The sequence below is a fragment of the Neoarius graeffei genome, chromosome 23 (genome assembly GCF_027579695.1).
Source record: "Neoarius graeffei isolate fNeoGra1 chromosome 23, fNeoGra1.pri, whole genome shotgun sequence".
In the NCBI taxonomy this organism is placed as follows: Eukaryota; Metazoa; Chordata; class Actinopteri; order Siluriformes; family Ariidae; genus Neoarius; species Neoarius graeffei.
The window spans coordinates 48446536-48471889 of NC_083591.1; the positions used below are offsets into that span (position 1 = coordinate 48446536).

General features: G+C 42.9%; 1 protein-coding gene across 2 annotated transcripts in view; it reads left to right on the forward strand.

Annotated features, from left to right (window-relative positions):
* pip5k1cb (phosphatidylinositol-4-phosphate 5-kinase, type I, gamma b) overlaps window positions 1–25354 on the forward strand; it is a 158889-nt gene that overhangs the window by 123289 nt on the left and 10246 nt on the right. The window contains exons 14-16 of one of the 2 annotated variants that reach the window (XM_060906303.1): window positions 18696–18731; window positions 18957–19115; window positions 24329–24638. In XM_060906303.1, the coding sequence (XP_060762286.1) occupies window positions 18696–18731; window positions 18957–19115; window positions 24329–24638 (505 nt within the window). The remainder of the gene's footprint in view (window positions 1–18695; window positions 18732–18956; window positions 19116–24328; window positions 24639–25354) is intronic. The other variant, XM_060906304.1, reaches the window with a different exon arrangement.

Sequence of the window (25354 nt, forward strand, 5' to 3'; positions counted from 1 at the left end):
TTACCTCATTAACTTTCCCTCGCTGTTCAGTGGTGAAGCACTGCGTGCTTATAAATCTCTGGACAGTTATCTCTACAGAAATTCAGGATTTGTCAGCGACTCAGATGTGGCATCTTGTAAACAAGAATCCTCACTGGATGGGTAAGTCACTTAAGTATTGAGTATAGCACTGACCAGCCGATTATAGAATAGAATAAGGTAATTCCAGCTGTAATTCCAAATCGTCCGTCTTGTTTACATGGATCTGGCGTTGGAGAGGTAGAGGCTTGGCAGTGGAGGTTTGAATGGCTGTTTTCTGAGCTTAGTCAACAGGCCAGCTCTGCAGCCTCACTTTTGCTTCCGCTCCCGGCGCCGCCTCCTTCGCTTTGCCACCGATAACAATCCACGGAGACCCCGCTGGTCTCGCTATCTCGTCCGGAATGTTGTGCATGCGATGGAAATCGCTACAAACCGTCATTTTCTGCTGGAAACCAATGTCCAGTAAGTCCATACGGTTGTAGTGGATATTGAAGTCCGGTACAGACGAACAACACGCAAAAATACACACAAAAAACATAAAAAACGTGCACAGGTAGGGAGAGCTTGTAGCCGCAGCCGTTGTAGTAGAATTGTATATAGTAGGGTTTTCCAGAAGAAAAGGTAGAAGTAAAAGCAGAAGTAGAACCAGAAGTAGAAGGCGGAATATGGCGTTTGACCGACAAGATGGCGTCTGTCACAATCTGGATCGGCTGTGACGTCACATGCAAGTGCTCCATAGGGCAGAGGTGGTGAAGAAGGATAGCATGGCGCGAAAGAGGCACATGGCAGAGCAGTATAAACGTGCCCTTGAACGGCTTGTTCGGGCCAAAAGGTCTAAAAAATGATAAACTGGTCTGCTGAAGAAAGTTTCCAGTGTCACACTTCAAAAATTACTTTTTTAAATTCAAATTTTACTTTTTATACTTTTCCTTCCTTAATGGTAATGTAATGAGGCGTCAGATGCAAAACTGAAAATTGCAAAGCTAAAAATGAATAAATCTTGTCTTTGTTTTAAATGTTGTCTTTTCCCTTTATTTTCCTTGATCGCACGCTGTTTAAGGAGGCCGGGGGGTTACCGGTAGTTTGTCACCTTTTTCAACCCTCATGAGTTTGCAGGTATGGAATTGGCGACAATTTTCACTTGGAATCACACTGAATCGATATTCGCATATTTTACCGCAGTTGCTGTGTCTCCAACTAGTCGCAGGCTGTCGCAGCCCAGTGAGATACACTCTCACTTCCTGTCTCACGGAAACTGACTTGAGAAGGGTTTGTGACGGCTTTGCGACACCAGCGGCTATTTTGAGAGAAATTTTGTCGCACAAATTTTTTGAACATGTTCAAAATTTCAGCGACGAAGGAGCGACACTTTGCGACTCATGCGAGGAAATTGAGAAGCCCCGCGAATGTTTCAAGACACTTTTGAAACTCTCTCACGAATGACGTTCGCAATTTGTCGCAAGCCGTCGCAGCCCAGTGAGATACTGGCTTCAGTTGAGCGGTTCTTGACATAATATTGTATGGAGTAGTACAGGTGTTCAAATAGGGTTATTTACTGTATATTTATCATTTACTGTTTGATCTCAAACGCATTAAGAAACAAGAAACTCGTTCACTAATTAACTCCTGACAAAGCACAGCTGTTAATTGAAAAGCATTCCAGGTGACTACCTCATGAAGCCGGTTAAAATAATGCCAATTGAGGTTTTTCACCCACGTGACCAAGTCATGTGATGCATCGTTAGGCTGCCATTTTGGACGTCACGGCTCGAATCGGTTTGAATGCGAGGAAGGCGACAAACGAAAAACATAAAAGAAAAAGGAGCGAGATGCAGAAAACACCTTCACTATCCAGTGACGTAGGGCATTTACAGGGCGAGCAGAAGGAGAGGTATTTGCAAAAATTGAGGTTAGCAGGCTTAGAGAACGACGTTTACCTGCTTCCACCAGGATTGTTCACTGACGTACGGAAGTACACGAAGCCCTCGTCTTTACCTGACTTCGGCCCACATGATCTGTATACCTATGTCGTTAAAAACCCATCGCCATACACAGGTATTGATCTGAAAGCGTATAAGAGTTTGGATGCCTACAAATATTTTGTGTCAGGCTGGGTAACATGCCTACATCAGCGGGTCGTCCCTGGAGCCGGTGGTCGCCATCTTATTACAGCTAAGGTTTGTTCACATTTTCATTTACTTTCGGTCCTCAGGATAAACAAAATGTTATTAAATGTCATTGAAATAACTTCTTAGTCTGTTGAGACATGGCCCGTTATAAATTTGCTGTTGCCAGGCAATGACCAAGAACTGTATTATTAGGGTCGGTGTAGTTGTAGCAGTGTACTAGCTGCTAGCTGTTAGCACTAGCTAATGTCAACAACATAGTAGCTAGTATGTTACTGTAGCAATGTTTACGTTCAGTCATTTGGATGACTCTTAAAACCTTTCAGTCTCAAGTTTTTCCTTTACTGTATTTACTAGTTTACTGTAATTATGATCCGGCAGCTATTTACACCGGATCCAGTGTAAATAGCTGCCGGAGCACGCTCCGGCTTGTTCCCCCTCAAATTAAGCAGCGCGCTCCGGCTTGCTCCGGGAGCAAGCCGGAGCGCGCTGCTTAATTTGAGGGGGAGCAAGCTGGAGCGCGCTCCGGAACCTCGGCCAGAGCACTCCGGGAGCAAGCCGGAGCGTGCTGCTTAATTTGAGGGGGAGCAAGCCGGAGTGCGCTCCGGCAGCTATTTACACTGGATCCGGTGTCTATAACACGTTTTTTTTCAAGCTGGTTCTCCCTCTCTGTCATACACAGTGGAAAACAACGATGTGCGAAAAACGAACCAATCCATTTTTATTTGATTGACCGCAAACCATTTATATGCTGAATCACCTTTGCACAAGTTTGAAATAACAGTTTGAATTCTATAAAATACAACTGACTTTACTGTTCTCTCGAAATGAAAACGATTTTAAGATAACATCGTGAGTAAAAGTCAGTTCGGGTCAGCTCATGGAGACAACATCGGTACGAGCCTGTTACGTCTACACAAAAAGAACTTTGATTTGAAAACAAAATACAGTCGAATCAGTTCAACCTTCTTCGTCTGATGATGTCTCGATAACAAAATGTCGTTTTTTTTTTCAGAATAATGGAGTGGCACGAGTCACTCCTGGAAGAACAAGACTTTGTATTTTTATTACACCAGTGTTTGAAAACGGCAGAAGCGAGGTAAACAGGTCCAGGGCCACATACGGCTTTGTCTGGACCGGATTCAAAAATCTGTATCTCCCCAGTCATGTGACTTTTCCCAATCGTTTTATTAAGAGTGCATGCGCGGGTCCGTACGGGTCACATGATAATTCCATCCATGTTCCATAGGTGTGTCTAAACTTTTGACTGGTATCGTATATACAGTCAAGCCCGAAATTATTCATACCCCTGGCAAATTTTGACTTAGTTACTTTTATTCAACCAGCAAGTTTTTTCTTGATTGGAAATGACACAGGCGTCTCCCAGAAGATAACAAGACGATGTACAAGAGGCATCACTGTGGGGAAAAAAATATCTCATCTCATTATCTCTAGCCGCTTTATCCTGTTCTACAGGGTCGCAGGCAAGCTGGAGCCTATCCCAGCTGACTACGGGCGAAAGGCGGGGTACACCCTGGACAAGTCGCCAGGTCATCACAGGGCTGACACATAGACACAGACAACCATTCACACTCACATTCACACCTACGGTCAATTTAGAGTCACCAGTTAACCTAACCTGCATGTCTTTGGACTGTGGGGGAAACCGGAGCACCCGGAGGAAACCCACGCGGACACGGGGAGAACATGCAAACTCCACACAGAAAGGCCCTCGCCGGCCACGGGGCTCGAACCCGGACCTTCTTGCTGTGAGGCGACAGCGCTAACCACTACACCACCGTGCCGCCCTGGAAAAAAATATTTCTCAGCTTTTATTTACATTTGAACAAAAAGTGGCATGTCCAAAATTATTCATGTCCTTCTCAATAATCAGTAAGAAAAGCCTTTATTGGCTATTACAGCAATCAGACGCTTCCTATAATTGCTGACCAGCTTTTTGCATGTCTCCACTGGTATTTTTGCCCATTCATCTTTAGCGATGAGCTCCAACTCTTTCAGGTTGAAGGGTCTCCTTGCCATCACCCTGATCTTCAGCTCCCTCCACAGAAGTCAGGACTCTGGCTGGGCCACTGCAAAACGTTAATGTTTTTGTCCGCTAACCATTTCTTCACCACTTTTGCTGTGTGTTTTGGGTCGTTGTCGTGCTGAAATGTCCACTGGTGCCCAAGACCAAGTTTCTCTGCAGACCGCCTGATGTTGTTGTTGTTGAGAATCCTGATGTACTGCTCTTTTTTTCATCGTGCCGTTTACTGCGATTAGGTTCCCTGGTCCATTGGCTGAAAAACACCTCCAAAGCATTAGGTTCCCACCACCATGTTTGACAGTGGGGATGGTGTTCTTAGGGTTGAAGGCTTCTCCTTTTTTACACCAAATGAAGAACACATCACTGTGGCCAAACAATTCAATTTTTGTTTCATCTGACCATAAAACAGAAGACCAGAAGTCTTATTCTTTGTCCAGATGAGCATTTACAAAGGCCAAGTGGGTTTTTGTGTGCCTTATCTGGAAAAGTGGCATCCTCCTTGGTCTGTGTCCGTGGAACCCAGCACTGTGCAGTGTCTGTTGGACTGTCTGCTAGAGGTCTGCGCGGGACAGAATTTTAAGTCCCGCTCCCGCCCGTTCCCTCATTGTGCAATCCCGCTCCCGCCCACTCCCGCAAAGGATTATGAATTTCAGTCCCGCTCCCGCCTGCGCCTGCCATATTTTGTCCCGCTCCCGCCCGCAAATCCCGCATGATGCAGACGTTCGCGTTATTTCTCACGAAAGTTCTTGTCATTGGCTTGGGGAATTAAACATGCTGAGCTCTCCACTGACTGATCCTTCATTTATTGTAAGCTTATTGTTTAGACTCTGACATTCTGCTGACACATTCCAAGTTGAGCGCTGCATGTGCTCATGATTGACAGCTCTTGCTTTGATTGACAGCTCTCGCTTTGCACACTCGCACTCCCACTTCCGAGTCTGTGGTGTTATGATTCCAACCGCGATTTCATTCTCCTCTCATATGAAGTGCTGCGCAACCACAACCAGCTCCTCAGATTATACACTGTCTATTTCTAGCTTTAAAGGCGTCACGCAGTGGCGATAAAAGTCGCATTATTCTGCACCAGAATGCTTTCGAGATTCGAAATAAATTGACCGTCGATTTTTCAAAAGCTTCCCGCGGTTGTAATCGGTCCTTATTTGATCATGCCCATCACTTGAAATTTTCCGCGTTCGCAGCACCCCCTCTCGGTCAATGGAACAGCTGCGTGACGTCATACCAGTAACCACTCGGTGCAGTTGCAATGACGGACACACCAGAAAATAGGAGCGATGCTGAGGAAATTAGCTTTGATTTTACCGATACAGAAGAAGAAAATGGCCCACAAGTAGAGATTTTGACAGCTGAATGTCCTGGTGGTATCCAGCATTACAGATTTGAACCTGAGCGCTCATCTTCAGAAGAAAATGAGGACAGTTCTGACGACGACAGAAACGAAGACGGGCGACTTGAAGACTTGTTTTGGTTGGTTTCTCTGACTAAATCACTACTTATGTGTATTTTTAAAGACCATTTTCACTTGAATTAGAATGCTGTGTGATTAATCTATGATTGTGTGTAATACTGATAGCTGTAGGGGGTGAAAGTATAGCTAGAAAGATTGAATTCTAGCAACTTGACAGCTTGCGATCTCGCAAAATGCAGTGGGCCTTCTGATACAGTAGACCCCTTGATATTCCAGTTTTCATCATTTTCCTTTTATTGTGGTTGATTTTAACTTGATATTCAGTATGTTATAGGCTGGGAGTATTGAGCTTTGTATTGTATTGTTTAGTAAACGTACAATCGTCAGTAATAAGTGATAATTATTAGTTAAAGGCAGCTCTGTGGCATAAATCTTTCAATTAATCTTCTGTCATCGATTTGCTAAAATTATGTGCCACATGTGTTATCAAGACAACACTTCATGTGACAAAGAAAGATATGACAAATACATAAATGTATGAAAATCATTTTGTACAATTAATGATTGATACATAGAAACACTTAACACATGTGTGTGGCAGCGGGGGCGTGGTCAAGCGCCGGTCTGTGACAGGAGGGCGGAGCCAGGGAAGGTGAGTGGCAGAATCATTACACCTGACGGTAATTAACCTGTGTTTTCCCAGTAACCGCGCCCTATTTAAGGAGGCAGAGGGCGAGCAGAGAAGAGCTCATCCCGGGACAAGAACACAGTGTGTGTGTGTTTCGCTATCAGATTAAAACTGGCGGTTATACTGAAAAGTCTGGCAATAAAAAGTCTATTTGCATCTGAAGCGTTGTCCCGCTGTCCTCTGTGCTCCACCCACACTTCAGAGAGCTCTACAGTGGTGCCAAAACCCGGGACAAGGTGGAGCACCAACCTCGCAGCCCCATGGAATCCTCCCCGTTCGCGGACCTGGTCCACGCCCTCGCCACGGCTCAGCAAAGCCAGCACCAGGCGCTCGTCACGCTCCGAAAGGAGCAAGAGCGGCGCTTCGAAGCCCTGGTGCTGGCCCAGCAGGAAGATCGCGAGGCGTTCTGGCATCTCGCGTCGGCGGGGTCCACCAGCGCCCCGGCCTCGGGCCCGTCTCCCCTCACCGTGACCAAGATGGGCCCGAAGGACGACCCCGAGGCGTTTCTCACATTGTTCGAGCAGGTCGCCGAAGCCTCGGGGTGGCCGATGGAGCGGCGCGCCTCCTCCCCCTCCTGACGGGAGAGGTGCAGCTGGCCGCGCTATAACTCCCCGCCGACCGGCCTACGCAGACCTTCGCCGGGCCGTCCTCCAGCGCGTGGGGCGCCGCTTCCGCGTGCTGAAGGACGGCCCGGCGAAGGTCCGCATAGGCCGGTCGGCGGGGAGTTATAGCGTGGCCAGCTGCGCCTCTCCCGTCAGGAGGGGGAGGAGGCGCGCCGCGCGCTGCTCCATCGGCCACCCCGAGGCTTCGGCGACCTGCTCGAACAATGTGAGAAACGCCTCAGGGTCGTCCTTCGGGCCCATCTTGGTCACGGTGAGGGGAGACGGGCCCGAGGCCGGGGCGCTGGTGGACCCCGCCGACGCGAGATGCCGGAACGCCTCGCGATCTTCCTGCTGGGCCAGCACCAGGGCTTCGAAGCGCCGCTCTTGCTCCTTTCGGAGCGTGACGAGCGCCTGGTGCTGGCTTTGCTGAGCCGTGGCGAGGGCGTGGACCAGGTCCGTGAACGGGGAGGATTCCATGGGGCTGCGAGGTTGGTGCTCCACCTTGTCCCGGGTTTTGGCACCACTGTAGAGCTCTCTGAAGTGTGGGTGGAGCACAGAGGACGGCAGGACAACGCTTCAGATGCAAATAGACTTTTTATTGCCAGACTTTTCAGTATAACCGCCAGTTTTAATCTGATAGCGAAACACACACACACTGTGTTCTTGTCCCGGGATGAGCTCTTCTCTGCTCGCCCTCTGCCTCCTTAAATAGGGCGCGGTTACTGGGAAAACACACAAAACACAGGTTAATTACCGTCAGGTGTAATGATCCTGTCACAGACCGGCGCTTGACCACGCCCCCGCTGCCACAATGTGTTTTTAAAAAAATTATTTTTTTCTATCAATACCTAGCCATGACCTTGAAATCAGATCCATTGATAACAGTCACAAATAGTGTTCAGTGTTTGTTGTTACAGCCAAACACAATACACCGATGAGGCATTTTGTATCACAGAATATTAATACATCATTTCATAGTGTTTTGAGTGTTCAAAACTATCCACAAACTGAATAAATCCACAAAATCCGCAATGTAAACAACTCTGGTAAACGCACGCCATAGAGAAAACATGGGGACAGGCCAGCATCACCCAAGGGAGGTTACTGGTATGACGTCATACATAAGTTGACCTAGTTAACGGCTGGCTGCCTAAATTTGGCTGTGCACGTCAACTTTAAATGCTTGTAGCGGGCGCATCGTGACACTGAGATTGCGGGAAACCGAGGGGCTTGAATAACCCACCAAACCTGACATTTTGACACATGATATAGCCTGATTGCTGAAATTACCGCACGACGCCTTTAAATTGAACAATCTGTGCGATACACAGTCCTTTTTAATACTAGTTAATACTTTTTAATACTTTTTAAAATACTTTTTAATACTTAGGACTAATACTCTTGACTTTTTAACTGTAAATGTACCTCTTTTTAAAGCAGCACTTACTTCTGAAGCACTGTGAGCTTCACTAGAGGAGCTCTGCTCTTCTGCCATGATCGAAGATCTCAAACACGGAAGAGTGGAAAGGAATCGGAAACGTACGCGAGATTAGACCACATCCGCAAATTTAGGCATCTTAAAATGTTTTTATTAATGCCAAATAAAATATCCAGCACAAATTATATACGATAGACATAAATTAATAATTTATAAATTTTATTTTAAACACGTTTTTAGTTAGCGGGACTGCAGCTTATCACCTCTCCCGCCCGCATTGTGCACTCCCCCTCCCGCCCGCGCCCGCAATGAGCTTTCAAAATTTGTCCCGCGCCGCACTGCTTTGCGTCGGGTCCCGCGGGACTCCCGCGGGAGTGCAGGGTTCTACTGTCTGCCTTGAGATCTTGCCACCAGCAGAGCCCAGATTCACCAGGATGGCCTTGGTGGTGATCCTTGGATTCTTTTTCACCTCTCTCACTATCCTCCTGGCCAGCACAGGTGTCACTTTTGGCTTCCGACCACGTCCTCTGAGATTTTCCACAGTGCGGGAACGTCTTGTATTTTTTAATAATACTTTGCACTGTAGCCACTGGAACTTGAAAACATTTAGATATGGCCTTATAGCCCTTTCCTGACTTGTGAGCAGTCACAACGCGCAGCCGCAGGTCCTCAGTGAGCTCCTTTGTCTTGGCCATGACTGTCCACAAGCCAACTGCAGAGAGCTGCTGTTTTTCACCTGTTGAGTTGATTAAAACAGCTGTTCCAAATTAATCAGGGTAATTAGGATGCTTTAGAACAGCTTGGACTATTTGGAATGGTGTAGAACTTTGGATTTTCCCATAGACTGTGACAGTTTGCAAAGGGTTTGAATAATTTTGGACATGCCACTTTTTGTTCAAATGTAAATAAAAGCTACGAAATAATTTTTTCCACACTGATGCCTCTTATACATCGTCTTATTATCTTTTGGGAGAAGCCTGTGTCATTTCCAGTCAAAAAAAACCTTTCTGGTTGAATAAAAGTAACTAAGTCAAAATTTGCCTGGGGTATGAATAATTTCGGGCTTGACTGTATACTGTATGTGGACTTTGGATTAAATTAGTTAAGGCAAGGCAAGTTTATTTATATAGTGCATTTCATACACAGTGGCAGTTCAGTGTGCTTTACAGAGGTAAAGGCAAAACAGTACAGTAAATAATAGAAAATAAAATTGCATAAAATAAAGGGGGAAGAAGAGAGAAAAATAAAAATAATATGAGAATTAAACAATAGTAGAAATAAAGTAATAAAATGAAGTAAAAGTTCAGTAAAAAAAAAACAGCAGAATAAAATGGAATAAAAGTTAAGTAAAGTTTAAAACGTAAAGATGATGATATTTATCAGTTAGCAGAAAGCATCTGAAAACAGCTTGGTCTTTAGTCTAGATTTGAAGCTGCCAACAGCAGGAGCATTTTTAATGTCCTCTGGCAGTTGGTTCCATAGCTGTACTGCATAGTAGCTAAAAGCTGCTTCACCACACTTTGTTTTAACAACAGGTTTTACCAGTAAATTTTGCTGCTGCGATCTGGTAGATCTGATTGGGTTAGGCCGCTGCAACATATCAGAGAGGTAATTAGGCCCTGTACCATTTAGAGATTTGTACACCAGCAGCAATGCTTTAAAGTCAATTCTGTAGCTTACTGGAAGCCAGTGAAGGGACCTTAGAATTGGAGTAATGTGCTCTGTTCTTTTTGTTCATGTGAGAACCCTAGCCGCTGCATTTTGAATCACCTGAAGTCATTTGATGGTCTTTTTTGGCAGGCCTGTGAAAAGGCCATTGCAGTAGTCAACCCTACTAGAGATGAAGGCATGTATAAGTTTTTCCAGATCATTTTTTGACATAAGTCCTCTTAGTTTGGAAATGTTTTTTAGGTGTTAAAATGCCGATTTAGTGATTGCTTTCATGTGCCTGTCAAAGTTTAGCTCGCTGTCAATGAAAACACCAAGATTGTTAACCATATCTTTTGTTTTAATCCCCTTTGTGTCAAGAATAGTGGTAATCCTGAGTCTTTCATCTTTTTTCCCCAAATAGAATTAGTTCTGTTTTATCTGTGTTCAGCTGGAGAAAATTTTGTGACATCCGGTTGTTGATTTGATCGATACACTGGTAGAGACATTCAGGGGGGCATAATCATTAGGTGATAGAGCAAAATAAATTTGGGTATCATCTGCATAGCAGTGATACAAAATTGAGTTGTTCTTGATAATTTGTCCAAGTGGGAGCATATAAAGGTTGAATAGTAATGGTCCAAGGATCGACCCCTGGGGGACACCACAGGTCAAGGACATTGATGTTGAGGTACAATTTCCCATGGTAACAAAGAAGCTTCTAAGTATGATTTTAACCAATTGATAACTTTACCAGTCAACCCAACCCAGTGTTCAAGTCAATATAGCAGTATGTTGTGATCAACAGTATCAAAAGCTGCACTGAGGTCCAGTAACACCAGGACCGATGTTTTGCCTGCATCAGTATTAAGACGTATGTCATTTATAACTTTAATCAGCGCTGTTTCAGTGCTGCGATTGGCACGAAATCCTGACTGAAAGTTATTAAAACAGCTGTTTGATATCAAGAAGGCAGTTAATTGATTGAAGACAATTTTTTTCAAGGATTTTCCCGATGAATGGTAGATTTGATATTGGCCTGTAGTTGTTCAATACTGAAGCATCCAGATTATTCTTTTTAAGTAGGGGCTTTACAACGGCTTCTTTCAGGGACACAGGAAAAATGCCAGTCTCTAGGGATGTATTTATGATCTGAAGCACATCTGTAATTATGAGGTGAAGAACAGACTTAAAAAAGTTGGTGGGCAGAATGTCCAATTCAGATGTTGAGGAACTGAGATTTTGTACAGTTTTTTCAAGAGTCTCGTAATCAATCAATCAAACAAAATTCTGACATTGTGTTGAAATTGTCTGTCTGTGTCACTGGTGATTGCAGCTTTTCATTTATTTGCAACTGAGATATATTATGAGTTAATCAGATTTAAACAGTTGTTTCACTTCTAGGGCTTAAGTTCTAAACCCTGATACTGTTCAGTGGCAAGTTTACAACAAATACATTTTAAGACTTAAATTTCGCAAATGCTTTTGCCATTTCACCATTGTTGGTCCAAACTCTTCAATGTGCTTTAAGTACACATAAAGGACATTTGTAAACACCTCTTTGTACCTGATCAGATGAAACGCGGCATCCCATAGCTGTGCAATCGATATTTTCTTATGCAAGGAACTGTATCAGGACAGTTGATATTGTTCAGTTTGTTTTTTTACAAATGACTTATGACATGGTGAAGTGATACTCAAATATACTGGCTGCAAAAATGATCTCTGTCCATTGTTTTCCCGTTCCTCAATTCATACACCACCAACTTCCCAGGAAATGAAACATGTTTGGTCTCATCTGTGTTTGGTTTTAGAACAGTATTTTAAAAAATATAAATATAAGCAAAAGTAACCGGCAGCTCTGCGGGTGTTCTGCAGCTCAAACTCCTGCAGTAGGGTGCATCAGTTGCCTTCACTTTCATAAAATCTGATGCATTTTTGTTTGGGTGTTCCTTTTCACCAATAAAGACATCCTGTAAAATTTTTGACCATATTCAAAAGTCTAATGGTGGCACCATGAGGTTCATTTTTTGCCAAAAAACGCTTATTTTATAGCCTAGTAAACTAGACCCAACCGCCTAGCGGCCAAAAATATTTTTGCCTGCGAGTGGGTCTAGCCTCACACCATATAAACAAAAACACCCCGGGCATCAAATCGTGCCCGCCAATCACAGCGCAAGGTTTTTGTTTGGATTCTTTGGGCGGGCTTTTGCAGGAGTGACGACAAAGCTGCGCGATGCTGGAGAAAGCGCAACAGGAAAGATGGCTACGGCTAGTGAACAGCGCGCGTTTGACTCCGCTTTGGAATCAGTTTTAGAAGAATTAGACTTGGAGTTTTCGTTGAAACATGAGCAGGAAGAGGCTCTCCGCTCATTCCTTTTCAAGAAGGACGTTTTCGCTGTTTTGCCGACCGGCTATGGCAAAAGTCTGATCTACCAGCTGGCTCCACTCGTAGCCAAAAGGATGGGGCTAGTTTGTGCAGTACGAAGAATTAATAAACAGCTTTGAAACATTACTTTTTGATTGTTTCTTATTTTCCCGTTATTTTAAATTTAAGGGAAATTATTTCACCAAACACCACTAAATAAAAACTCTCAAAAACAGTTTAAGCAAACCCTTGAAAAACACTTGGAAAATATGAGTGTATGTGGTACAGACTCCAAACTTGTGGTCATTATCTCCAAACTTCTTAATATCTAGAACCTGTTTATTAATTAATACGCATTTTGAAAAATTATTTAATTTTAAGTTCTCCCCCACTGCTTTCTGTCGCTCTGACTACGTCACAGTCACTGTTGCGTTGATTGGTCAGAGCGTTGGCCTATACGCACAGAGACAGTTTGAAAGACAGCGGTTTGTTCCTCCTACCCGCTTCGGAAATGTCTACGGATCAAGGCCAGACTAAATATTCACATTTAGTCTGGCTTGCCAGGCTACTTATTTTATGTTTTCGCGTAAGGTTTGAATCACAATGTTGGACTCCATTTATTGATTTCTTGTGACCCAGAGATCATGTTAAGAACCTTTGCAAGGGATTGAGAAGCATTAATGTGATTCAGAATACATTTGTATTGTTTAAAAGTAGTTGAACAATGATTCAATGAACAGCTAAAACTCAAACTGTGCTTGATAATATATTTAGAATCTCATCTCATTATCTCTAGCCGCTTTATCCTGTTCTACAGGGTCGCAGGCAAGCTGGAGCCTATCCCAGCTGACTACGGGCAAAAGGCGGGGTACACCCTGGACAAGTCGCCAGGTCATCACAGGGCTGACACATAGACACAGACAACCATTCACACTCACATTCACACCTACGGTCAATTTAGAGTCACCAGTTAACCTAACCTGCATGTCTTTGGACTGTGGGGGAAACCGGAGCACCCGGAGGAAACCCACGCGGACACGGGGAGAACATGCAAACTCCGCACAGAAAGGCCCTCGCCGGCCACGGGGCTCGAACCCAGACCTTCTTGTTGTGAAGTGACAGCGCTAACCGCTACACCACTGTACCGCCCATATATTTAGAATATGTACTAAAAATGTGTATCGAAGATATTTGGTATACTCTATAACGTGCCATAATGTTTCATGAAAAGTGATTGAAATTTTGTCATAAAAGTCATAAAATAGCAGCTTTTTCCATAACTTTGAGCTCCTGGTGCCACCATTAAACTTTTGAATTTTGTCAAAATATTTCACCCAGTGTGTTTTCTTACCAAAAGGAACATAAAAACAAAAATGCATCATGATCGGAGGAACTTTGCATTTTTAGGGGGCAACTGATGCACCCTATCCTGCAGTATTTCCAATTATATTTTAATAATCCTGCATTTAACTCTTTAAATCTGCAGGTTACACAGCGTATTATGGTAAGCCAACCTGCTAATGTATAATACCAGTAGTATCACAAATTGTCACATCCATTTTACACACTGTTTCGAATTACACTCAAATTCAGGTTGTAAAATTTTCATGAATGTATATAAAATATAGTGTCAAGGTTAAAATGCTTATTTTATTTATTTATTTATTTATTTATTTATTTTTAAATATTTACAGCATTTAGTATGCGCTCTTATCCAAAGCATTTGTGGTCTCTATCAAAAATCCATCCTCATGCTAGTTCACTGGGTCAGGATCTACAAATATCATTGGTTTTCACAAAATTCTCTGTCATTTTATATTATTTGCATTAAGAATATGAAAAATAAAGAAAGTGAGCCAACACGAACATATAAATTAATACAAAGAAAACTAATCATTCGGTTATGATGAAGGAAAAATGCCATTGCATACATGTCAACCTATACAGAATGTCCGTATTTTATACGGATTTGATTCAATAAACGTAGTATACGGGCATACAAATAAAGTTATACGGATTCTTTAAAAAAACTTCCATATTTATTTAGAGCTATAATCAATTCCCACGATGATAAAAGAGCGCATAACATTTACAAACGTACTGTACACCACAGAAAGCACAAACAGCCAGTAAAGGGTCTTATGAAATCGCGCGTTATCTTGTGGTAGCGAGACTTCGTTCCACTTCTGATCATGCGCACACTGCATTGCGAGAATCCTGGCAACCGGGAAGTAACATTTTGTTTGAAAAGCGTATTTCCACCTGAGCGACTTTCAATAGCGACTGAAAAGATTCTGAATGGGCACTCCGGCAAAGAAATTCAAAACACAATACAGCGGTAGGTTTCTCCCTGAATGGAAGGACATTTTCAATGGCATAATCCAACCGGCAGCCTCCAAAAACGAAGAATGCAGTGTGCGTGACATCAAAGTTGCAGCATCGGGAGTGTATGATGTGAAAGAACATTTCAAATCGAAACTACGTCAGCGGAATGCAAGCCAAAGGGAAAATCAGCCACTGATGGCAGTATTTGCGCGCTCAAAAACTGATATGCCAACAACTGGAAAAGACAGAAAACACAAGGTAGTGGGCGTTTTAGTTCAAGTTAGGCCGTGCTCTGTTTACCCCACAGTAATGCTGACTGTGAGAGAGTTTTCTCTCAAGTCAGGAAGATACACACAGAGAGCAGAAAGAACCTGAATGCAGACACACTGACCTGGCCTACTGCAGTGTAAGATCAACACAGACACTTGCTGTGACATGCAGCCTAGTGAGGTATTGGTACAGAGTGCTAAAAAAGCTGTCATGGAGTACAATTCAGAACATTAGAGTGACACTTTGTGTTTTTGTCAAACATTGGAGCTTTGTATTCATTCTGAAGGTTTATTGTTATTAATATTGAATAACAAGTAACTTGGATATATCATTGTTAATTATCATTCAAATTTTAGGTAAATTATTTTAATTTGCATCTTATAAGGATTTTATAAGGGAAATAAGGATTTTGGAGGTTGGTTATACAGGTTTGATTGACCAAAGGTTGACATGTATGCCATTGTATAAACAGAGGACGGGCCGGGGTGTGTGTTTCCAAAACTTTAGTAAATCGGCTAGAAGATTTTAATTCGATTTAGCTTACGCAAACATTTACACACAAGTCTACTTAAAAAATGATAATTGAGGCCCAGTGACTGGAATGTACTGGCTAGTGTGAACAACACAGAGTGTAGGTTCACAAAATGGCTGCCTTTCCTAGTTCTACAGGCAATGTTTAGAGTTAGGAATTAAAACATGTTTTATGACTTAGTTGTTGTGTCTAAGAAAAGGTTCAGCATGTTTCACAGTTAAACACAAGCACTGGACTGTTACCCTACGTTCATACCAAACGCAGCGAGAGCATCAAAATTCGCTCTGGCTGTTCTGATAACAACGCTGCGAGGTTCGTGGCCGCTCTGTGACATGTAGATGAAATAGGCGGCTACAAGGTCATTCAGAATGATTTGTCTTGCAAAGTTTATTTAAAAGGGCCGCAAAGCAAACACACTTCAACCGGTACCTTATATCTTCATAACAATAATTTAAATAGCAATAATAATAAAATAGGGCGGCACGGTGGTGTAGTGGTTAGCGCTGTCGCCTCACAATAAGAAGGTCCGGGTTCGAGCCCCGTGGCCGGCAAGGGCCTTTCTGTGTGGAGTTTGCATGTTCTCCCCATGTCCGCGTGGGTTTCCTCCGGGTGCTCCGGTTTCCCCCACAGTCCAAAGACATGCAGGTTAGGTTAACTGGTGACTCTAAATTGACCGTAGGTGTGAATGCGAGTGTGAATGGTTGTCTGTGTCTATGTGTCAGCCCTGTGATGACCTGGCGACTTGTCCAGGGTGTACCCCGCCTTTCGCCCGTAGTCAGCTGGGATAGGCTCCAGCTTGCCTGCGACCCTGTAGAAGGATAAAGCGGCTAGAGATAATGAGATGAGATGAGATAATAATAAAATAAATCTTAAAAATGGTTAACAGTAACATTATGGAGACTGCATAGACTTTTTTGTTTTTACTTGTTTTTTTTTTGTCTTGTTTCAAAACAAATCTGCCAAAGTGTCTGCTTTCATTTTAACATATCCAACATACACTTCTCATCTCGTAATATATCCCATTCAGCAGCAGCATTCACGTGATGAATGGTGCTAGTTAGCCTGCAGTTCCTTCCTATTGTCACAAAATATATTCTGCACTTCATCAACTCCCCTGAAACACCTACAGTTTCCGACACCTTGGTCCATGTTTCATTTTTTGGGGACACTTCATAAAAAATAACGTGGAAACCCGCCACCACAGTGATCAAATTCTCCTCTGTGGTAGGCTGCTTGGGAACCATTTGAAAGGAACCGAAATTTACATGACTGTGTTCTTGAGGATTCTTTAAATCCAGAGCCGTTCTAAATGCCAATTGGTTGCCGTCAAACCACATCATAGCTCATTACCATAAAGTTGTCTGGATTTTAACTTTATTCTGACATTCCCACCGCTCAAGACACACTGCCAACGCTCTCCCTGCTGAGAGATGCTGCCTCACGTGGAAAATGAATGACTTCTGGTCCGGTTGTTTTGACACTCTCACTGCACTTGGCGTGAACATAGGGTTAAGACAGCTGCTTAGTTACAGTGGTGCTTGAAAGTTTGTGAACCCTTTATAATTTTCTATATTTCTGCATAAATATGACCTAAAACATCATCAGATTTTCACACAAGTCCTAAAAGTAGATAAAGAGAACCCAATTGAACAAATGAGACAAAATAAATTATACTTGGTCATTTATTTATTGAGGAAAATGATCCAATATTACATATCTTTGAGTGGCAAAAGTATGTGAACCTTTGCTTTCAGTATCTGGTGTGACCCCCTTGTGCATCAATAACTGCAACTAAACATTTGCGGTAACTGTTGATCAGTCCTGCACACCGGCTTGGAGGAATTTTAGCCCATTCCTCCGTACAGAACAGCTTCAACTCTGGGATGTTGGTGGGTTTCCTCACATGAACTGCTCGCTTCAGGTTCTTCCACAACATTTCGATTGGATTAAGGTCAGGACTTTGACTTGGCCATTCCAAAATATTAGCTTTATTCTTCTTTAACCATTCTTTGGTAGAATGACTTGTGTGCTTAGGGTCGTTGTCTTGCTGCATGACCCACCTTCTCTTGAGATTCAGTTCATGGACAGATGTCCTGACATTTTCCTTTAGAATTCGCTGGTATAATTCAGAATTCATTGTTCCATCATTGATGGCAAGCCGTCCTGGCCCAGATGCAGCAAAACAGGCCCAAACCATGATACTACCACCACCATGTTTCACAGATGGGATAAGGTTCTCATGCTGGAATGCAGCGTTTTCCTTTCTCCAAACATAACGCTTCTCATTTAAACCAAAAAGTTCTATTTTGGTCTCATCCGTCCACAAAACATTTTTCCAATAGCTTTCTGGCTTGTCCATGTGATCTTTAGCAAACTGCAGACGAGCAGCAATGTTCTTTTTGGAGAGCAGTGACTTTCTCCTTGAAACCCTGCCATGCACACCATTGTTGTTCAGTGTTCTCCTGATGGTGGACTCATGAACATTAACATTAGCCAATGTGAGAGAGGCCTTCAGTTGCTTAGACATTACCCTGGGGCCCTTTGTGACCTCGCCGACTATTACACGCCTTGCTCTTGGAGTGATCTTTGTTGGTCGACCACTCCTGGGGAGGGTAACAATGGTCTTGAATTTTCTCCATTTGTATACAGTCTGTCTGACTGTGGATTGGTGGAGTCCAAACTCTTTAGAGATGGTTTTGTAACCTTTTCCAGACTGATGAGCATCAACAACGCTTTTTCTGAGGTCCTCAGAAATCTCCTTTGTTCGTGCCATGATACACTTCCACAAACATGTGTTGTAAAGATCAGACTCTGATAGAGTCCTGTTCTTTAAATAAAACAGGGTGCCCACTCACACCTGATTGTCATCCCATTGACTGAAAACACCTGACTCTAATTTCACCTTCAAATTAACTGCTAATCCTAGAGGTTCACATACTTTTGCCACTCACAGATATGTAATATTGGATCATTTTCCTCAATAAATAAATGACCAAGTATAATATTTTTGTCTCATTTGTTTAACTGGGTTCTCTTTATCTACTTTTAGGACTTGTGTGAAAATCTGATGATGTTTTAGGTCCTATTTATGCAGAAATATAGAAAATTCTAAAGGGTTCACAAACTTTCAAGCACCACTGTGTAAGACAAAGTTACAGACAAACAAAATACTCTGACTTTGTCTTTTTTTTTCAACCATCTGATTCCTCAGGAGGCAAACCATGACTCTAAAAGACACCAATGGAAGGTGAGTTGAAATACAGAGGCGAACGCTTGAAGCGATTTGTATTGAAGTTGCTTTGTTTGTTTTAGGAATTGTTCTTTGTTCTCTTTTTTTAAAATGTCTTAACTTTGAAGTTGTGTCTTGTTCTGTCAGGCATTGACGTGTGTGTGTGTGTGTGTGTGTGTGTGTGTGTGTGTGTGTGTGTGTGTGTGTGTGTGTGTGTGTGTGTGTGTGTTTCCTGATGCTCAGGATGGTTGATGTCCATGAGGAGGACCAGCAGACTATCACAGTGCAGGTGGAGGTTAAGAGAGAGACAGAAGATGACGAGGAGAAAGAAGAGACCGTGATAGAGGAAAAAGCAGAGAAGGAGTGTGTGATCTCCTGTACACCACCTCCTACAGAGAGCAGGTGAACACACACATTACACCTGTCACTAGCCCTTTCCTGAAAGCCCTGCCATATTCACCATTCAACGTGAAATATCTAATACGTCTAATAATTACAATAGAACTCTTTTTTTTTTAAATTATTTTACAACAATTTGTTTTACAATCAAGCATTTCTTTGACAAATCTTTTTTAACAAGTATTTACAATAATATTTTTATTACAGTAGAACTTTTTTTTAAACATATAAAGGCATGTCCATTAAAAAGGTTAGCTTAGGACAGGCTGTTTTGAGCACTTTCATTAATCTACCCATAAACTGTGCAACTTTTGTTGCTACAGTGGGTCTTCCAGGGAACCAGCAGCTTGAGTAGGGGGATGTTTCTGCGTGGTCCTAGTGCCTGCATGCTCTCCTGTTTTTGAGCAGGCACTCTTTTCACGTAGTCCTACTCAGAGGTGGACAAAGGACCCAACTTCATTACTTAAGTCAAAGTATAGATCCCACTGGTCAAATGTTACTCCGATACAAGTGAAAGTTCTCATCTCATTATCTCTAGCTGCTTTATCCTTCTACAGGGTCGCAGGCAAGCTGGAGCCTATCCCAGCTGACTACGGGCGAAAGGCGGGGTACACCCTGGACAAGTCGCCAGGTCATCACAGGGCTGACACATAGACACAGACAACCATTCACACTCACATTCACACCTACGGTCAATTTAGAGTCACCAGTTAACCTAACCTGCATGTCTTTGGACTGTGGGGGAAACCGGAGCACCCGGAGGAAACCCACGGGGACACGGGGAGAACATGCAAACTCTGCACAGAAAGGCCCTCACCGGCCACGGGGCTCGAACCCGGACCTTCTTGCTGTGAGGCGACAGCGCTAACCACTACACCACCGTGCCGCCCCACAAGTGAAAGTTGTCCAGTCAAATTTTTACTGAAGTTAAAGTACTGAAGTACTTGCTTTTAAAAATACTTAAGTATTAAAAGTACATTTTCTGTCAACGCATTGTTGTATTATTACCACAACGCTTACAAAACCTAACGCCGTTACCAAACACAGAAATGTGAATTCACAAAATGAACGCATGCTGTGACATCATGGTGGTTTAACGTTAAGCTAGCTAGTCAGTGAAACTCCACCTGACATGCTAGCAAACTCTTTTCAAACTCGAAAGCTAACGCGACTAGAAAAGAAAGATTTCTACATTCTGTTTATTTGGCAAGATTATGCTAAAACATATTTCTGAAAGGACTTCAGATAAATTAACGTTATTCATCTTAGTGTAACTCCATTTTTACATGCTAACTAACAGTGTCCAGGTTAACTAGCTGTGTGTTATCGTTAGCCGTGGACAAGGCGACAGCAACTTGACGGGCAAATCCATAGAAAATCATGTGACTAACCAGACTGCATAGCTATTGCAACGTTATCGCTAGCTCTAAAAGCACAGACAACTTCGTTGCAAGCTTTCTCTTGGAATAAAACGTTTATGTACCTCATTATGCTTCCGCAGGTTGGACGGCGAGTTTTTGTAGGCCGTGATGTGGTTCGTTTTCAGCAAACAAAGTAAACATTTAAAGCAAAATGAATCTTTAATCCTTTCAGAAAACTGAATCATGGGTTCTGGGTAAAGCCATGAGCGCGTGCATTCTCCAGAAGATCCGCCTCCTTTCATTCTACCATTAACTGATCATGTTCAAATAACGTTGTTGAGAAATAATTGAACTTGATTTTATACAGTCTATGGACGTGACGTGACCCTCGTGATTACTGACAGACTGTCTCAGTGTCACCTGCGAAAAAACCCCAATCACGTTTTAGAAAAGAAAAAACATCCACTTTCAAGTGAAGTTAAAGTCATCCTCCTCTTCCCGTAACCGCATTGCGGTCGTAGGGAGGCATGAGAGATGCTGACATAGCAACTCATCTCTTTTCTCTGGGCTTAGATTGCTTGGGGGCGCACATCTCCTCTCCAAGCATACTCATATTCACACCTACGGTCAATTTAGAGTCACCAGTTAACCTAACCTGCATGTCTTTGGACTGTGGGGGAAACCGGAGCACCCGGAGGAAACCCACGCGGACACGGGGAGAACATGCAAACTCCGCACAGAAAGGCCCTCGCCGGCCACGGGGCTCGAACCCGGACCTTCTTGCTGTGAGGAGACAGTGCTAACCACTACACCACCGTGCCACCCTGAAGTTAAAGTCATAAGTTTCCCAAAAAAATAATACTCAAGTAAAGTACAGATACGCAAAAAGTGTACTTAAGTACAGTACTCAAGTAAGTGCACTTTGTTACTGTCCACCTCTGGTCCTAGTGCCTGCACCCCTGTTTTATTTTATTTTTTTTAACCTTAAAGTGCATATCACGGGTAAATTCAGGAGCAAGATCAATGTAATTCTCCTATTTTATATTAAACTTTGGTCAAATATCTGTCACGTTCTGCATTCTCTGCAATTTTTTTACCTTGCGCAATACCAGAAAAATTCAGTTGTAATCAAGCCATTTGAGGCGAATTGGTCCGCCTCTGAAAAAACTTGGCATTTGGATTTCCCGGCAAACATTGATTTTCGTGAAGTCGCGTGCGGGACGCCTCCTTCTGAATCCTACGTCAGTGCTGGTTTGTTTATGAGAAAACGACCTGGTGCTTTTCTGCAAATTTCTTCAACGTTATCGCGTAATTATTAAAATGGTTAACAGATGTATCGTAAGAGGGTGTAGCAACACCAATCATGATGGGATTAGTACTCATCGTTTCCCAAAAGACCGGACAATGAGAGAGAAATGGGAGCGCTTGGTCTACACAGGCTGTGCACTGAAACCGTGCAAAGCTCGCGCAGCCTGCTGGCACTTCCGCAGGTGACGTCACGAATCTGGCTCCAGACTCCCTCGGGATTTTTCCAGACGCGTTTTGTTTTTTTGCTGTAGACAGATGGCCTTGTGCAAAATTACCCTTCTGGATGAGTGTGTAAAGGGACATACTTTCATATAAAAAACCCGAAATTGGTCCAGAATATGCACTTTAAAATGTGTGTGTGTGTGTGGGGGGGGGGGGGGGGGGGGGGGACGACACCAATTGAATGTTTGCAGTCAAACAGGTTTTGTTCATCACTAATATCAGTTTAGTTTCCTCGCTAGTTTAGTGCACAGGTACTGAGACTACATCTTTTGTGTTTCTTATATCATACACTACCGTTCAAAAGTTTGGGGTCACTTTGAAATGTCCTTATTTTTGAAAGAAAAGCACTGTTCTTTTCAATGAAGATCACTTTAAACTAATCAGAAATCCACTCTATACATTGCTAATGTGCTAAATGACTATTCCAGCTGCAAATGTCTGGTTTTTGGTGCAATATCTCCATAGGTGTATAGAGGCCCATTTCCAGCAACTCTCACTCCAGTGTTCTAATGGTACAATGTGTTTGCTCATTGCCTCAGAAGGCTAATGGATGATTAGAAAACCCTTGTACAATCATGTTAGCACAGCTGAAAACAGTTGAGCTCTTTAGAGAAGCTATAAAACTGACCTTCCTTTGAGCAGATTGAGTTTCTGGAGCATCACATTTGTGGGGTCGATTAAATGCTCAAAATGGCCAGAAAAATGTCTTGACTATATTTTCGATTCATTTTACAACTTATGGTGGTAAATAAAAGTGTGACTTTTCATGGAAAACACAAAATTGTCTGGGTGACCCCAAACTTCTGAACGGTAGCGTACATGGTTGGTCCAATGCTTTCGAGCCTATTACATGACGTTACTAACTGAGTAGATTTCTGACTGAAACGAAAAAGTGATATCAAATTCGATCCAAATCACCACTGTACAACATGATCATAATCAACCATCCAAGAAGCATTGCTTTCTTTCTTTTTTTAATTCAGGGTTACTGTACAGTAACTGCTTTTCATGAGTCTCAAAGCAACCTTTTAAGTTTTGGTATATTATACTTGAGAACTGAAATGATCCTAATTCCTCATCAGTACACTCTAAAGACTTTTATTCAGTTCTTGTAATATTAACCGAGTTCAAACCCGACCTGTTGTTATGTTCGGAGTTTCTGTGCGAGTTGGAATTAGAGAATAGGCTTCAGGAGAGGGGGGAGGTAAGACACGAGCATATGGTCCTGAGGGCTTTAGTGTGCAGTGCTGCTGAAAGCTCAATCAGCCATCTGCCTGCACTTACCTCTCCTGCTGTTTATGCAGTGCACTGGGAGAAATACACACTAACTTTATTAACTACTGCTGCCTTTATCTCATTACCCCTTGCTTTTCAATTGAGCATGTGTAAGAAAATACAAATACGAGCAAATTGGAGTAAATGTGGAGTTTGTCTCATCTCATCTCATTATCTCTAGCCGCTTTATCCTTCTACAGGGTCGCAGGCAAGCTGGAGCCTATCCCAGCTGACTACGGGCGAAAGGCGGGGTACACCCTGGACAAGTCGCCAGGTCATCACAGGGCTGACACATAGACACAGACAACCATTCACACTCACATTCACACCTACGGTCAATTTAGAGTCACCAGTTAACCTAACCTGCATGTCTTTGGACTGTGGGGGGAAACCGGAGCACCCGGAGGAAACCCACGCGGACACGGGGAGAACATGCAAACTCCACACAGAAAGGCCCTCGCCGGCCCCGGGGCTCGAACCCAGGACCTTCTTGCTGTGAGGCGACAGCGCTAACCACTACACCACCGTGCCGCCCATGTGGAGTTTGTGATTGTGGGAAATGAGGTGGCGACACTATTTTTAAAATTGTAATATCGAGCATTGAGACCTCTCTAATCTAAAATTTGTCTAATCTCTAATCATTTCTTTGGAAGATTTTTTGATGAATTCTCACATTAGCGTGATACAGACTTTTTTTTTTTTTTTTGGTCAAATTATTGCGGGTCAATCTATACTTGTGACACAGCATCAGCTTGTTTTAACGTGTTGGAAGGCAGTAACTATGTTTAGCAATATAACGGCAAACATTTTTGTCTGTTTTGTGTAACCTTGCATGTAGTCGAATCTTTCTTGTAAAAATTAGAATGAGGTCACTTTAGGATGAGCACGTCGCAGCTCCCAAAGATTCTCAAAATAATCAAGTATCACCCTTGGAAATTAGATTTGATAGAAATACCATGGTTTTGAAAAAGAGAATGACTTCTGAATGACTCAGGTCAGTTTTGCTGAAGCTAACTGGTTGTGTGGTGTGTGTGTGTGTCCGTGTCCCAGTGTGCCCGGGGAAGCCGATGTCCTCTCCCTGCCAGAAATCAGAGAGACTGAGATTCTGGACGACATCATTCCAGAAATAGTCGACCATTCACAGACAGCAGATCTCCATCCACATGCGTCACCACAGGCAACCGTCTCTCTTGAGGATGTCGCCCTGGAAACAGGCACCAAGACAGAAGCATCAGCGGCCCCGGAGTCAGGAGCTCCGGATACACAGGCTCTGAGCTCCACGCTCGGCAGTCAGCAATCCGAGTGCCTCGGCCAGGCACCTACGATCAACGAGGTTGTGCCAGTCACCGATATCTATTTTGTAAGTCCTACTGTAAGTGTGTGGCAGGATTTGGCAGGGTGTGACGACTTGTTTAGCCAGTAATAAAAATGGTTTTTATTTAGATTTGTTTTCACCACACTTTTAAAAGAAACTTGTACGCTTCTTCTAGAGGAACATAACCGATTGGTCAAATCAAAGCTCTTAGTCTATTTAACAATCCATTAATAAAGCTTGCAGCAAAGCAGATGATATCCGCAAAACTTTAGCTTTGACTCTTGTGACACGTTAATAATGTGATGGGGGTGTGTATACTTCTAGCGGCATGCTGCTCATGATTCATTCAGGATAAATATAAATTGACATTTTACATCCGGATTCTGTAAAGTTGTTTCACGACAATGTTCCCGAACTGTTTCGTTCCTCAAAAGACCTGAAACCTCTGTGGAAATGTGCCTTTTTGTACAAAGAGGGAAAAGTAACCAAGTTACGTGTTCCACAGAGAAGCAGCTGGGATGATGTAGTGGAACTGTAAAGGTAACTCTGTGTGTCAGCATGCGTTATTACTCAAAACACTGAAACCTGAGTTTCAGCCCTGATTTATTAAAATTCCATATGAAAATATAATTTGTAATAATAATGTGCAACACGATTAAAGGGTTTTTTGGAGGTGATTGACAAAGAATTGTTGAATATCACATGCAAAATAGGAGGAAGAAAAATATGTAAAAGTGTTCTCAAATAATTAAGTTGGGGGG